Source organism: Pogona vitticeps, chromosome 5 (genome assembly GCF_051106095.1).
Source record: "Pogona vitticeps strain Pit_001003342236 chromosome 5, PviZW2.1, whole genome shotgun sequence".
In the NCBI taxonomy this organism is placed as follows: Eukaryota; Metazoa; Chordata; class Lepidosauria; order Squamata; family Agamidae; genus Pogona; species Pogona vitticeps.
Genome location: NC_135787.1, coordinates 111,856,684 through 111,869,512, shown reverse-complemented (window position 1 = coordinate 111,869,512; position 12,829 = coordinate 111,856,684). Strand labels below are relative to the sequence as shown.

Here is a 12,829-nt window from a genome sequence, read left to right as displayed (position 1 = left end):
AAACACAGTGGGCGGCCATTTTGAAACCGCCGATCAGCTGGCCGAAAATGAAGGCTTTGCGATGATCGCTTCCCTGCGATCATCGCAAAGCGAAATTTCCCCATAGGGACCATCGCAAAGTGATCACTTTTGCGATGGCAAAAAGTCCATCGCAAAGCGATTTCATCGCTATACGGAGCGATCGCTATGCGAGGCACCACTGTACATGTAATTCCCATGTAAATAGTTAGTAGGATTCTGGATGCTGCTTTTAGGGGACAGTCTACCCAAACTCACAGTGTAGCAAAATACTCTTTTGTCTCTTGACTTCTGCCCACCTCCCATTTGGATTTAAAAAATAGCAGTGTGGGGAACAGAAGAAGAGTAGCACAGCCTTCACGGCCTGCTTTATGGAGCCTTTTGGCAGGAGACTGATCAGAGGGCACTAGTAAGCCCTAACACCCTCCCCAGTTGCAGCACAGTTTGTTTTCTTGTTTTGGTAGCTGAGTGGTAACTTAATCCACAATTAAAGGCAGCTGCTACTTTGGTCTTCTGGAGACAGCCAGAGCAGGCATTGCTCTGGCCCTCTTTGTTCAAATTCTGTAAAGGAATGGACAGTGGCAAGAGCAGCTGAAGCCACTGAAAACCCAAGGTGGCATGTTTTTTTAAAAAAGTTATACTGTGGATATGTGAGAGGTTACTGATGCAACAGATGCCAGGGGCCCCTCCTGAAAGAGCCGTCCCTCAAGGAGGTAAGAGGGATGGCTTGTAGACAAAGGGTCTTTTTGGCAGCTGCCCCCAGACTATGGAACGCCATCCCAAGTCAGATTCATCTGGCGCCAAAGTTGATGTTTCGGCACCAAGTCAAAACTTTCCTGTTCCAGAAAGTTTTTAATTGAAATAATATCAACTGTGGGTCCTGATTGCAATTTTTAGAGTACTGTATTTTTAATTGTATTTTAATTGTTTTATCTTTTTGCTGTATTTAAATTGTTGTAAGAGACCTTTGGGTAGTGTGGGTGGCATATAAGTTAAATGAATGAATGAATGCATAATATTTGCAGTGAAATTAAAAGGAACAGAAGTGGCACAGTGAATGCTTGCTTGCTTTGCTTGTAGTTCAGAAAATAGAAAATGCTGCGGGGTATTCACATTTTCTCCAGTTGCTCACACCTTTAGCAGTAGTCCATTAGCTGCACTGGCTGGTTTTTTTTTGGGAACTGCAGTCCAAGAATGCCTGGGTTACCCAAGGTTGGGAACCACTGCTATAGAGGAAGAATGCTTAATTGGTGGCCCCCAGAATATGTTACGTACCTAGAAGGTGCTCATGGGGAAGAGAGAGAAATATGACTGGAACTACAAGCAGTTTTGGTGCTGAGCAAGTCTTGTCAGCTGAGTGCTTGGAGGGACAGTTAAATTAGAACAATCCTAGTGATGCGTTTTGAACTTCGGAGATCCAGGTTCAGATCCCCACTTAGCAGTGACGCTTGCTGTAGGCCAGTAATTGTTTCTTGTTCTCGCCTATCGTGCAGGCTTGTTGTAAAAATAAATAGACTTCTACTTTTGAGAGAGGGAATGTGGAGTAATAAAGATAAATAACTGGAAGAAGAACATGTTTCTTAAGCTGCTTTATAACTGTATGATTAATGTAAGGAATCTCATAAGGGCATCCCATTTGGTGAAGAAGGCTCTCTAGTACTATACTCGCCACCCTTTCAACCCCAGGCTGGGTGAGATCCAGAGGGTGCATGGATTAGCACCATGGTCAAGCTTTTCCACCTGTCTCCTTACCCAAGACAGGATTCGTTTCTGATTGTGCACTTCCTATTTTAGCACACTAACCAGACAAGGTAGACCACCCAGAATAATAAATTTAATGAAGATACCCTCTTGGCCAAGGCACCTTCTTCAGACACTCAAACCATCTTTTCCCCAAGGATCACATTTGGGTAAAATGTGTATATATCAGCGATATATAATTATGTTGTAAAAAAAGTATAAAGAATTCAAAAAGATAGTTATATAGTTCCAAAACAATGAAAAAGCAATAAACAATGCATATTCGGATAATTAAGTGAGCTCTATGAAAGCATTCCCCATAAAATAATAAAAACTACTTCTGCCTAAAACTATTTTTCAGCTAAGTAATTATGACTGAATCTCTGCTACTGTGTCTCTCTGCCTAATCCATCTCCTGTAGCAGACAGATGAAAGGATAGCTAGCTTGACAAAAAAAGCAGCCCTTAACTAGCCACTTGCTAGATCTTAAATCCATGTTCCTCCAATCCAATCAGGTTCACCCTCAAAGTGTAACTTCTCTCAACCCCTTCTTTCAGTTCTCATGAGATCCTCTGCTAACAAGCAATTAGGAATGGAATGTGATGTCTCTGGCTCAGCATTGGTGCAGTCTGAAACAGAACAAAACAAGTTTTCTTATGCAGAAAAGCGCCACCTGTAATAGCCCCGGGGAAGGACATAACCCATCCAATTTCCTCACAATTAACATGTCATATTTTGGTTTACCTTTAGGGCAGCACATTTACCTCTCCACAAGAATTGATGGAAATCTAGTAATCAGACCCTACACACCAGTCAGCAGTGATGATGACAAAGGTTACGTGGATCTTGTTGTAAAGGTAAACACTGTCAATTTTAGCTACAGAGGGTTATCTTATCAAGATCAATAATAACTTGAAGTACGGTCTGAACAGCGATATCTGTCCTGTATTTAGTCTTCTTTGTAATTTTTGTGTATAATCACAAAATATCCTTCATTTTGTAAATTTATGTTGAACTGGATTTATAGTGTGTGTGAATGAGTGTGCGAGCAGACAGTGAGAAAGGTACACATCTGATCGCACCAGAAAGGCTTGCTTTGCCGGGAGTGATCTCTCTTAAAGTGGCCCTTCTATCCATTGGGGAAACCCCAGAAAGTAGTAGCCTTATGGCCGGAATAAAAACATTGGGGTTGGGCTGGAGCATTATTGCTTGTACTTCTTACAATTACCAGGAAATAGTTCACACCAGACCTTGCCACAAAATCTGAACCATATGCCAGTTCGATCACACTCCAAGGCATTTTTATCCTCCTCATGTTACCATGTAGCACCTTACGACTTCTGCAGATTTGTAAACCAGTTTTTGTTTCCTTACCCAATTTTTTGTTTCTTTCTCCTTTTCATATAGATATATTTCAAAGGTGTTCACCCCAAATTCCCTGAGGGAGGGAAAATGTCACAGTACCTTGAAAGCCTTAAGACGGGAGACACCATTGATTTCCGTGGACCCAATGGACTGCTTGTCTACAAGGGGAAAGGCAAGGCTGAATTTTATAAATAAGATACATTCCTACAAACCAGAGAATACAGCTTCTTTGCTTTGTCATTGGTCTTTTAGGAACAGAATGAGACTCTAGTTTTTCTTAAGGACAAGGAACATTAATTCTGTTTAGGAAAATATGCTGCCACTTTGAAATGTAGTAAATAGTGGGTGGGGTGGGGGCCCCAGGGAACATTTTTCCACCCCAGCATTGCTACAAAGCCTGCATTGCCACAACAAAAAAAGTGGAGGAAGAGATAATGAAGAGAGTTTTTAAAAATCGTGCTCACATAGCCACATTTTGTTGGTGGAGATAATGGCTGCTCCTGGAGATTTCTGGCAACAGGCAGTGAACTTTCTTGACCAAAATATGCATCTTCTTTCCTAGCAAGGGAGCAGAGGGGCGGCCAAGGGGATTCAAAAAAGCCAGGAGGAGGACTTCATGCGGGCCATAGGTTTCCCTTTGTCCACTCCTGCTGTGCAAGGACCTGGGGTAGTTTATTTAGATGCAAAAGAAGTTAAGGCTTTTTTAGTAGGTGTACAGGAATTGGTCAGACCAGTTGGCAAGCAGAGGCATGAGAAGTGGAGGCTGCTGGAATCATCTCATGTAGAGAACTGCTGAAGATGGAGTCATCCGGGTCTTCCTTGTGTCTGTCTGGCCTTCCGAATAACAGAAGAACATGACATGACAAAAGTAAGACATGTAGTTCACAACACTGAAAAAAAAAGGGGGGGGTTTCGTTTTTGGCTTGATGCTGGATGGCCCATAACCTGATTGGCCACGATATGGCAATAGCCCTCAGAATCGTCTTCACCATTAAAGGCGATAGCCTTTTCTTTCCCAGTAAACTGAACAGGTATTATATGGGTCTTAGAGTTCCTTGGATCATCCAAATTGAGTGTGTAACGGGACAGACTGCTTATAGAGATACATTATCTCATTTTCAGACAATACAAAGAACTCTAAAAGTATACTTCCTAAGTCAGATCAGAAACCAAAGGAGCTCTGAGTGTATGCAGTTCCATTATGAAAATTATTGCAGTGAGCCTTGACTTTGTATACTCTGATCTGCAGTGGGAGGAATTACGTTGCGTAGTCAGGGTTTTTAACAAGCTACAGTCTCCTGTTCAGAAACAGGAACTGGTAAGTTACAAACCATGATTGATTTCCTCCCTTGATGGTGTAGGAAGAAGGAAGGGGGAGTGCATTTACTGCAGCACATTCTCTTAAGGTGAAGCCATAGTGGTCTTGCCTCTGGAAGCTGCCTTCAGGGTAGAGCATGATGTTCCCACCAGTCTTATCCCACTGCCCATTGGAATCCCTCAGAGAGGACATGAGGGTAAGAACTCGCCTGCACATGCTTCACATGTTCAGAGAGGACATGCTGCCACAGAAATGGAGGTTAACATATGTAGCCATTGATAGTTTTATCCTTTTTTATAAGGATAACGGAGAGTATGTTCTTATCCTGGTGACAAAAAAGACGCAATAAGCATTTTTTTCTCCAGTTGACATCCAATCTAATTTCAAGATAGAAAAGAGTGTGCTTATCTGTTGTGTTTTCCAGTTCCTTCATTTGCATTCTGCATCTAACTCACAGATGTAATCCCTTAACCCATGTTCTTGTCATTCCTGCAGGCGTATTTGCCATTCGTCCTGATAAGAAATCAGAACCAGTTCTCAAGCACGTGAAATATGTTGGGATGATAGCAGGTGGAACAGGTATCTGAGAGACTTGTTTGCCTTCTTTCTTGCTGATGGTTTTCTTGTGGTCTTGTTGAGTTTTGTTCAATTCTGTTCATTTGTTTTTGTTTCCTGGAAGGAATTACCCCTATGCTGCAACTGATCCGAGCTATAACGAAGGACAAAGATGATCCCACTGTCTGTCACTTGCTCTTTGCTAACCAGGTAAATAGGTGTCCTTGGTTTTACTTGTGGTGTGATGGTAAGATGAACAAATTGTTGTGTTTTGTCTGAGTGAAGAAAAAAAGTCAGTAGTGATGGTTGTTAATACAGCACAATCCCTAAGCGTGTTAACTCAAAAGTAAAGTCCACCATTTTCAGTGGCCCTTGCTCCCAGGTGAGTGTGCCTAGAATAGTGGCCTTAAACTTTTACCTTTAATTGCTCACAAGTGTTGTTCTTCCACGGTATCCCATCAGAACATGTGCAGTTACAGTAGCGGGTCTTGCAGACTGATATGCCACATGCTTGGCTGGTGTTTCAGAAGTTGTGAATTAACATTCAGCTATGCTGTCTGACAGTGGGTAACTTGCTAGCCACCCTGTGAATTGAATACTAGAGTAGACAGACCTTTCATCTGTTCTAGCATAGAACCTTTCTAGTTGATTTAATAGGTCAACATAAAGCTGAATAAACTAAGGGTGCACGACTGTGTGCGCATTTACCTTGGGAGCAAAGCACACCAAATTTAATGAGCCTTATTTTGAGTAGACATGTATAGGATTGCTGCCACTCTTTATTGTCTCATCTTTTTCCAGTTCATCACATCAGAATCAAAGTAACCTCAAGACCTAAACAAGCATGCCCTTAACTCACAGCCACACCTGCAATAAGTGGTTAAACCACTGTATTGCAGCCAAAACTGTGCTCATGACCTGGGGTTCAGCTCCAGGTAGCCGGCTCAAGGTTGACTCAGCCTTCTACCCTTCTGAGGTCAGTAAAATGAGTGCCCAGCTCGCCAGGAGGTGGAAGGGGGCAATCTGTAGCCGACATAATTAACTTGTAAACTGTCCAGAGAGTGCTTGAAGAGCTATGGGGCGGTATATAAGTAGCACACTTTTTTTTTTGCTTTTTTGAATTTAAAATTCAAGAATCACTTATCTGTATGCCAGTTTAAATGTTGTACTCTTTATGTCTCGATAGTGTTCATTAGTTTTCATTAATGCAGTGCATTCATTAGCTAAATTACTTTGACATTATCCATTGTGACATGTGCCTTGAAATATTCCTATCCAAGTATAGCCTTCCTGTAGCAGAGGCAGGATTAGAAACAGTTTTTTTACCCAACAACAGGTGCAGATAAATTCTTCTCTGCAGCTCGAAATATAATAGTGTGTTGTTTGTCGCCAAATAATTTTGCATAATGTAACATTGTGGCTCTATATACAAAAGCACAATTACTCTCGAGTGTGTAGTGGGAGGCTTAAACATGGTCTTTCCATTCTTCTGTTTATTGTTGTTGTCGGGGCTCCTCTTCTTAAAGCGGGCACATGTCTCTGGATAAAATGGAAACTATTTTTTTTTTCTTCTAAGAGTGCTTTAATGAAAAGCTGTTTGTTACAGCATCCATTTCAGGAATCCTGGTAATTTTTTTCTGACTAATGTAATTGAAACTGGCCAGTAGTTTGCTGGTGAACTGTGGTTTATTTTCTGCTCATCCTCGTAACATAGGAATGTCTTAAATATGACTTAAAGCAAACTGTGCTGCTTGTATACTGCCCCATAGATTTTAAAGCACTCTTTGGGTAATTCACAATTTAATTATGCAGATTACACATTGCTCCCCACCACTACCCCCAACAGAGAACAATGTACTCAATTTACTGACTTCAGAAAGATGGAAGGCTGAGTCTACCTCTGCCTTTTGGAATCAAACTCAAGTTATGAGCAGAGTCTTGACTTCAGTACTGCAGTTTAACCATGTGCTGCAAGTCTCCGTAATCAGTGATGTGGTACATCTATCCCAATTTTAGGTTTTTTTTCTTTAATGTGCAGTTATGTACAGTGGTGCCTCGCTTAACGAGCACCCCGTTTAACTATGAATCCGCATAGCGATGATTTTGTGATCGCAAAAGCGATCGCATTGCGATGTTTTAAATAGGAAAAAATCGCTTTGCGATTATCGGTACCCTGTTTCGCTTACCGATCATCGCATAGCAATGATTTTCCAACAGCTGATCGGCGCTTCCAAAATGGCCGCCGGGTAAATAAAATGGTTGCCCGCTGTGTTTTCGCCCAGATTCCTCGCTTACCGGGGCAGCGAAAATGGCCGCCGTATGGAGGATTTTCGCTTAAAGGTGAGTTTTAAGCCCATAGGAACGCATTGAAGGGATTTCAATGCATTCCTATGGGCTTTTTAAAACCGCATAGTGACGAAATCGCTTTGCAGCGATTTTTGCTGCATGGATTATCGTTGCTATGTGGGGCACCACTGTATAGTAATTTGCTACACTGTACTCCACATTCATAGTAGTATTTATCTCAATATATTATTGCCCCAGTAACAACTGCAGAGTCATCCTTGGTGGCTCTTCCAGTTTATGAGTTCATGATATATTATTAGCTCCTGTCCTGAATTTGCTTCTGCAATATGGGAAGCTGTTGCTCATGGAATTTTTCCATGCCCCAGGGATACCTTGGGATCCAGAACAAATGATTTGGCCTCTTTTGCCTTGTCTGTAGCCTAGTCCCTGAGGAGACAAATGCTGGGTTGGCAATGGTTATTTTAAAAGGAAATCTTGCTTTTTAACAAGGAATCTCTGCTCCCCTCTCTTCTCTATTTGCTGGGAAAGAAGTCTTGTTATTTTTCTGGCTCCCATTTTTTCCATGTAGATTGCGGCCTCTGTAACTAGTGAATGGGAAAGCTGAATGGAGACCACCCTGAAAGACTTGAGACCTATCAGGGGTTGCCACATGTAGTTGGTGTTGTTTCAGTTCAGTTAGGTACATATAGTTCATCATTCTCAAGTGCATAGGGTAGTGATTAGGGGGCTCCCATGGTACTCTAGCAATACAGAGTAAATTGCGTGATTATGTAGTACTGAGAGCTGCTAAAAATGTTTCAGACCCTGCTTTGTGGGCTTGTATTTTGTTTTGTTTGGAAGCATTGAATCATTCCTTGGAACAAGAGGTGTGCTGTAGTTTCCCTACATCAGGAAATTGCTGTCCTCAAGTCACAGTGCAATCTTCAAGTGGTTTAAGACAATACTGTGAACTTTGCATTGTGACATACTGAGGGACGGGGTTATGTGTAGTGATAGAAACCTTTGTCCAATAAGGGCAGATTATGTCAAAATGGCAAAGTGAATGATGTCAGAAACAGACTGCCTGAATTATTTCTTGCCTAGAAATGTATTAAGTGCTAGGTAAAGGTTCCCTTGACATTTAGTCCAGTTGTGTCCGACTCTAGGGTGCAGTGTTCATCCCCGTCTCCAAGCCGTAGAGCCAGTGTTTGTCCGAAGACAGTTTCTGTGGTCACGTGGCCAGCATGACTAGACACGGAACACCGTTACCTTTCCGCCATGGTGGTACCTGTTTATCTACTTGCATTTACGTGCTTTCAAACTGCTAAGTTGGCAGGAGCTGGGACAAGCGACGGGAGCTGACTTTGTCATATGGATTTGATCTTACGACTGCTGGTCTTCTGACCTTGCAGCACAGAGGCTTCTAAGGTTAACCCACAGCGCCACCACGTCCCATGTATTAAGTGTTAGGCACATAAAAAACTTCAGTTGTGATAAGTGAGGCAAATCAATAGATCTTTCAAATTTGAGAGTGGCAGAATTTAACAGGATAACTTTATGCTTTTTATTTCAACTTTATAATGTTTCTCCTTTCTTACATACTAAAAAATCGTGTGCTGGTGGTTTAATTCATTAAGGAGCTGAGAAATATAAAATGCAAGTGTGGTTCCCCCTCCCCCCACTTGTTTTAACAGACAGAGGATGATATCCTGCTGCGCCCAGAACTGGAGGAAGTCCAGGCTCAGCATTCAGCCCGCTTTAAATTGTGGTACACCTTGGATAGAGCGCCTGAAGGCAAGTAGTTAATTATGTGACTGGGAGTGGTTCACACATCTTGCTTCTCTCAATGCTTATAATAACATGTCGTCTTCAATCTCTGAATGCGTAAACCATGTCTATTAAATTTCCAGTGTAATTAAACTATGCAAATCAGCCATTGCTTTTCAAATGCTGTATTTTCTGAAAGCACACACATCCTCCCATCCACGGTTGCCCATCATCATCTTACTTTCAATAGTAATAGCTAGTATTGTGTCGTATTTGGCTGTTGGCTTTTGAGGTTTTGTAGAAAGGAAGTATAAATAAGCATAAATATAATTCAAAATACATAAGTGGCTAATGCTTTTTTTAATCAACTATAAATTCATGCAACATGAATGCTTTCAGGTTCCATAGCATTCTTTGGCAAGCTTATGGTCAAAAAGTTGCATTGAAGCAGGAGATATGGTTAGAGCGTCAGTCTCAAGAGACTTGGATTTATACCTCTGTTCAGCCACAGAAATTCCCAGCAAAGAGGGGATGTGGCAGTAGTTGATCACTCCTTGAACATCTCACATACCTTAGAAATTCTACTAGGATTGTCATGAGACATGGTCATGCAAGTAAGATCTTTGGCAAAGATGAATGAGAAGATGACAATATAGAGATTTGCCTTTTCTGCAAACAGAAAGACAGTAGAAACCTAGGCCTGTGCATCTAACCTTAGTAATAAATGCTTTGATTCTGTGTGTCTAGATACCACTTAAAACTGTGGTCTTCTTTATTTCAGGTTGGAATTACAGCCAAGGATTTGTGAATCAAGATATGATTAAAGACCACATGCCCCCACCACAGGATGATGTTCTTATTCTGATGTGTGGTCCTCCTCCCATGATTCAGTATGCTTGCATTCCAAACCTTGATAAACTGGGCTATGCCAAGGAGATGAGGTTTGCCTACTAAATTGGATGAGTAACAGGATGAAGTCAAATGTGTATGTGGGTGAAGGAGTGTGGAAGGAAGCGCTTTGGAACAACAGGGATCAAGACTGAAAGCAGAGAAAGTGGCAGAGCCATGGAGCTGCATTCAAAGGGGCAGCCAAATAGTCTGTAGAAGTTTGGTGTCTCTCTATTAGCGCCATGCTGAAAATTCTGTAGACTGATAACTGCGTTGTATATGGTATTTTTAGCTTTGCTGTGCTTGTCAAACCAGTAATAAGGCCACTGGAGTATGTTTAACTGTTTCATGATAGATCAAATAAATTAGATGGTTTGTTGCAATGCCAAAGAGTTTCTACATTGCAGGATACCTGTCCGTCAAACAGGGTTTGGGAAAGTTTCTTCTTGGACTGCAACTTCCAGAATCCCCAGGCAGCACTGGGCAGGCTGGCTGAGGATTCTGAGAGTTGTAGTCCTGATTTCTCAGTTCTAAGATATGAAATATTTTTTCCTCTTCTGCCAAAAAGCTTTAGAATGAGAGGGATAAATGCAGTTGTATTAAACGCACATTTTCCATTAATTAAAATGACATTGCTGCTTTTATTTCAAGATTCACAGTAAAATTAATTATGGGGAAACTGTTTATTTGATTCAGATTCATAAACACCATGTACACGGAGAACGCAATGATGAGTTATCTTCAATTTTTACATAATTTCATCTATTCTGTAATTCTCATTACAGAATAGTATCCTCCACATTTCTTTCTTCTTTACCGTTCCCAAGGCAGACATTAGTTACAGGTATTCCTTCATCCTTCTTAATCTGTTTGATTGAAAATAGTCCCTGAGGTTGCAATACTAAACACCATTAGGAGAAAGGAGGTCCTTATGGGTATTTTAAAATGCAGTTTTTACTTTGGATATGTCAGTTTTTCCAGTGATACAATCTAGTAAGATAAAACAGTGAGTTGAAAATAATTGAAAAGGAGTATGTGTTACCTGAACTTCAGTATAGGGATATATATTCTTGTCTAAAATGATTTTGTACTTAAAAATAAACTCCCAGTTTCCACAATATTAGGGTTCTGTATCATCATCTACATGAAAACAGACTCATCAGAATGCTGTTTCCAAACGTGGTGTATCATGCTGTACGATCTGCAAGAGGTTTTGTGCTTTTTAAAGTAGTCCTTTTATATAAAACCACTTTTCTTTTGTGAGGCAAGCTAGTGGGACACTGAATATTGTTTACTTAAACAAAACAAGCCATTTTGTGGCAGGATTTCCACAAAAGTGAAATTTAGTATCCAAATGTTGTCAGCGCATGCTAACACTTCACGTTCTCAAATTGGCAACACTTCTGATATTGTCTTCTTTTCAAAGAAGTTTAGGATCTACGTATAGCTTAAAAATTGCTGCATAAGCCACACTGAAATGAGGTGAGGTGCAGGATAACAAATGTTTTTGACCGTCTCCCATTCACTTCAAGAGTATCTATGTGAGGAAACTAGCAATTCTTGCCTTTAGTCCCCATTCACTTTACAAAGAATTTGTTTAGACCCACGTTGTCTTGCAGGCAACTCAACTGCAACTGCGCCTTGTTTTTTCCATTTCTGGCCTGTTTCTTATCTGTCCTTTTGTCAGCACCTCTTAAAATTGAGCAAACAAATCTCCTTTTTAAAGGCTTCAGCATACCTCTCCCTTTTTCCTAAATTTATATGCCAGGTCTTTCCTTCATGACAAAGTGCAGCTCTCTGTGACTCGCCTTAAAGCACCCAGGTGAGCCATCATCCCCTAGCCTTTCCAATACATTATATATCACACAAGCATGTATCAGAGTTTATAAGGAAGAGGCAAAAAGATACTTAGGATTAGGGGGTAAGCATGCTAAGGTCCTGCAATGAGGTTGCATGTAGAGTTAGGATTGCAACCTGGTCCTCTAATTAGCAGGGCCAGTAAATCGCATGAATGCAGAGGCTGGGGGCAAGATGAGCTTGACTAGGGACACCAAGGTAAAGCTGTTTTCAGTTTGGTCTTTAAATGTCATTCACACAGTTGTTAATGATGTCCTGCCTGGTCTTTGGCCTAGTTCTAGTAGAAACAGCAGAAGGTTGAGGAAAGGAAACTTTGGAAATGCTCTACGGCTGTGTGCACTTAGTTCCTTGGTTGAATATGCTCTAGTAGCAAAAAATAAACCGAAGTTAATGTAAACTATCTTTTTTGTGCATTGTTTATATCACTGTGGACAGAGAAGCCTTTACTTTTATTAAATATGTACTGAGTCACTCTGCCTCAGTTCATTTAAATTGTTTTGTATAGCTTATTTTGCCTATTCAGCTGTCCTTTTTCTAACTACTTGTGGTAGAAATAAAATCAGTTTTGCTTATCACTTATTTCAGTGGATTTTCTCTGTTTGGTTGACCCTGCTTTTTTAACATTTAAACCCTTTTAAAACAATTCTCAAAGATGGCTCATAAAGGAAAGAAGAACCAGATATTACCTCATTTCATCTAGAAGAGGAAAATATGAAGAAAAATTCATGGTGAGCAAAAATAGAACAAACCTTGTATAAAAAACATTTTGTTGAAGTTGAAATTAAAGGGCCTAAGTACTTCAGTAAATAGCATTCCTTTAGAAATGAGCGTGCACACATAATGCTGAAATGGCTTGCTCAATATTAAGGCTGAATTACACAAAATGAACATCCTGCTTCAAAATCTGGGATTTTCTATGTGTAAGGCAATGTATTGGGGTGGTTATATATAAATTGCAAGTATATAAAAAAATAAGAAAACATCCTTTGCCATGCACCTTATGCATTGCGTGGGAGCTTTGTTTTTCTGTTCCTC

General features: G+C 40.7%; 1 protein-coding gene across 1 annotated transcript in view; it reads left to right on the top strand.

Moving 5' to 3' along the window:
* Positions 1–12,373, top strand: part of LOC110088015 (NADH-cytochrome b5 reductase 3) — a 34,170-nt gene extending 21,797 nt beyond the window's left edge. The window contains exons 4-9 of the mRNA XM_020810048.3: positions 2,509–2,615; positions 3,166–3,295; positions 4,937–5,020; positions 5,121–5,206; positions 8,977–9,076; positions 9,831–12,373. Of these exons, the coding sequence (XP_020665707.3) occupies positions 2,509–2,615; positions 3,166–3,295; positions 4,937–5,020; positions 5,121–5,206; positions 8,977–9,076; positions 9,831–10,003 (680 nt within the window). The 3' untranslated portion in view covers positions 10,004–12,373. The remainder of the gene's footprint in view (positions 1–2,508; positions 2,616–3,165; positions 3,296–4,936; positions 5,021–5,120; positions 5,207–8,976; positions 9,077–9,830) is intronic.
* The last annotated feature ends 456 nt before the right edge of the window (positions 12,374–12,829 follow it).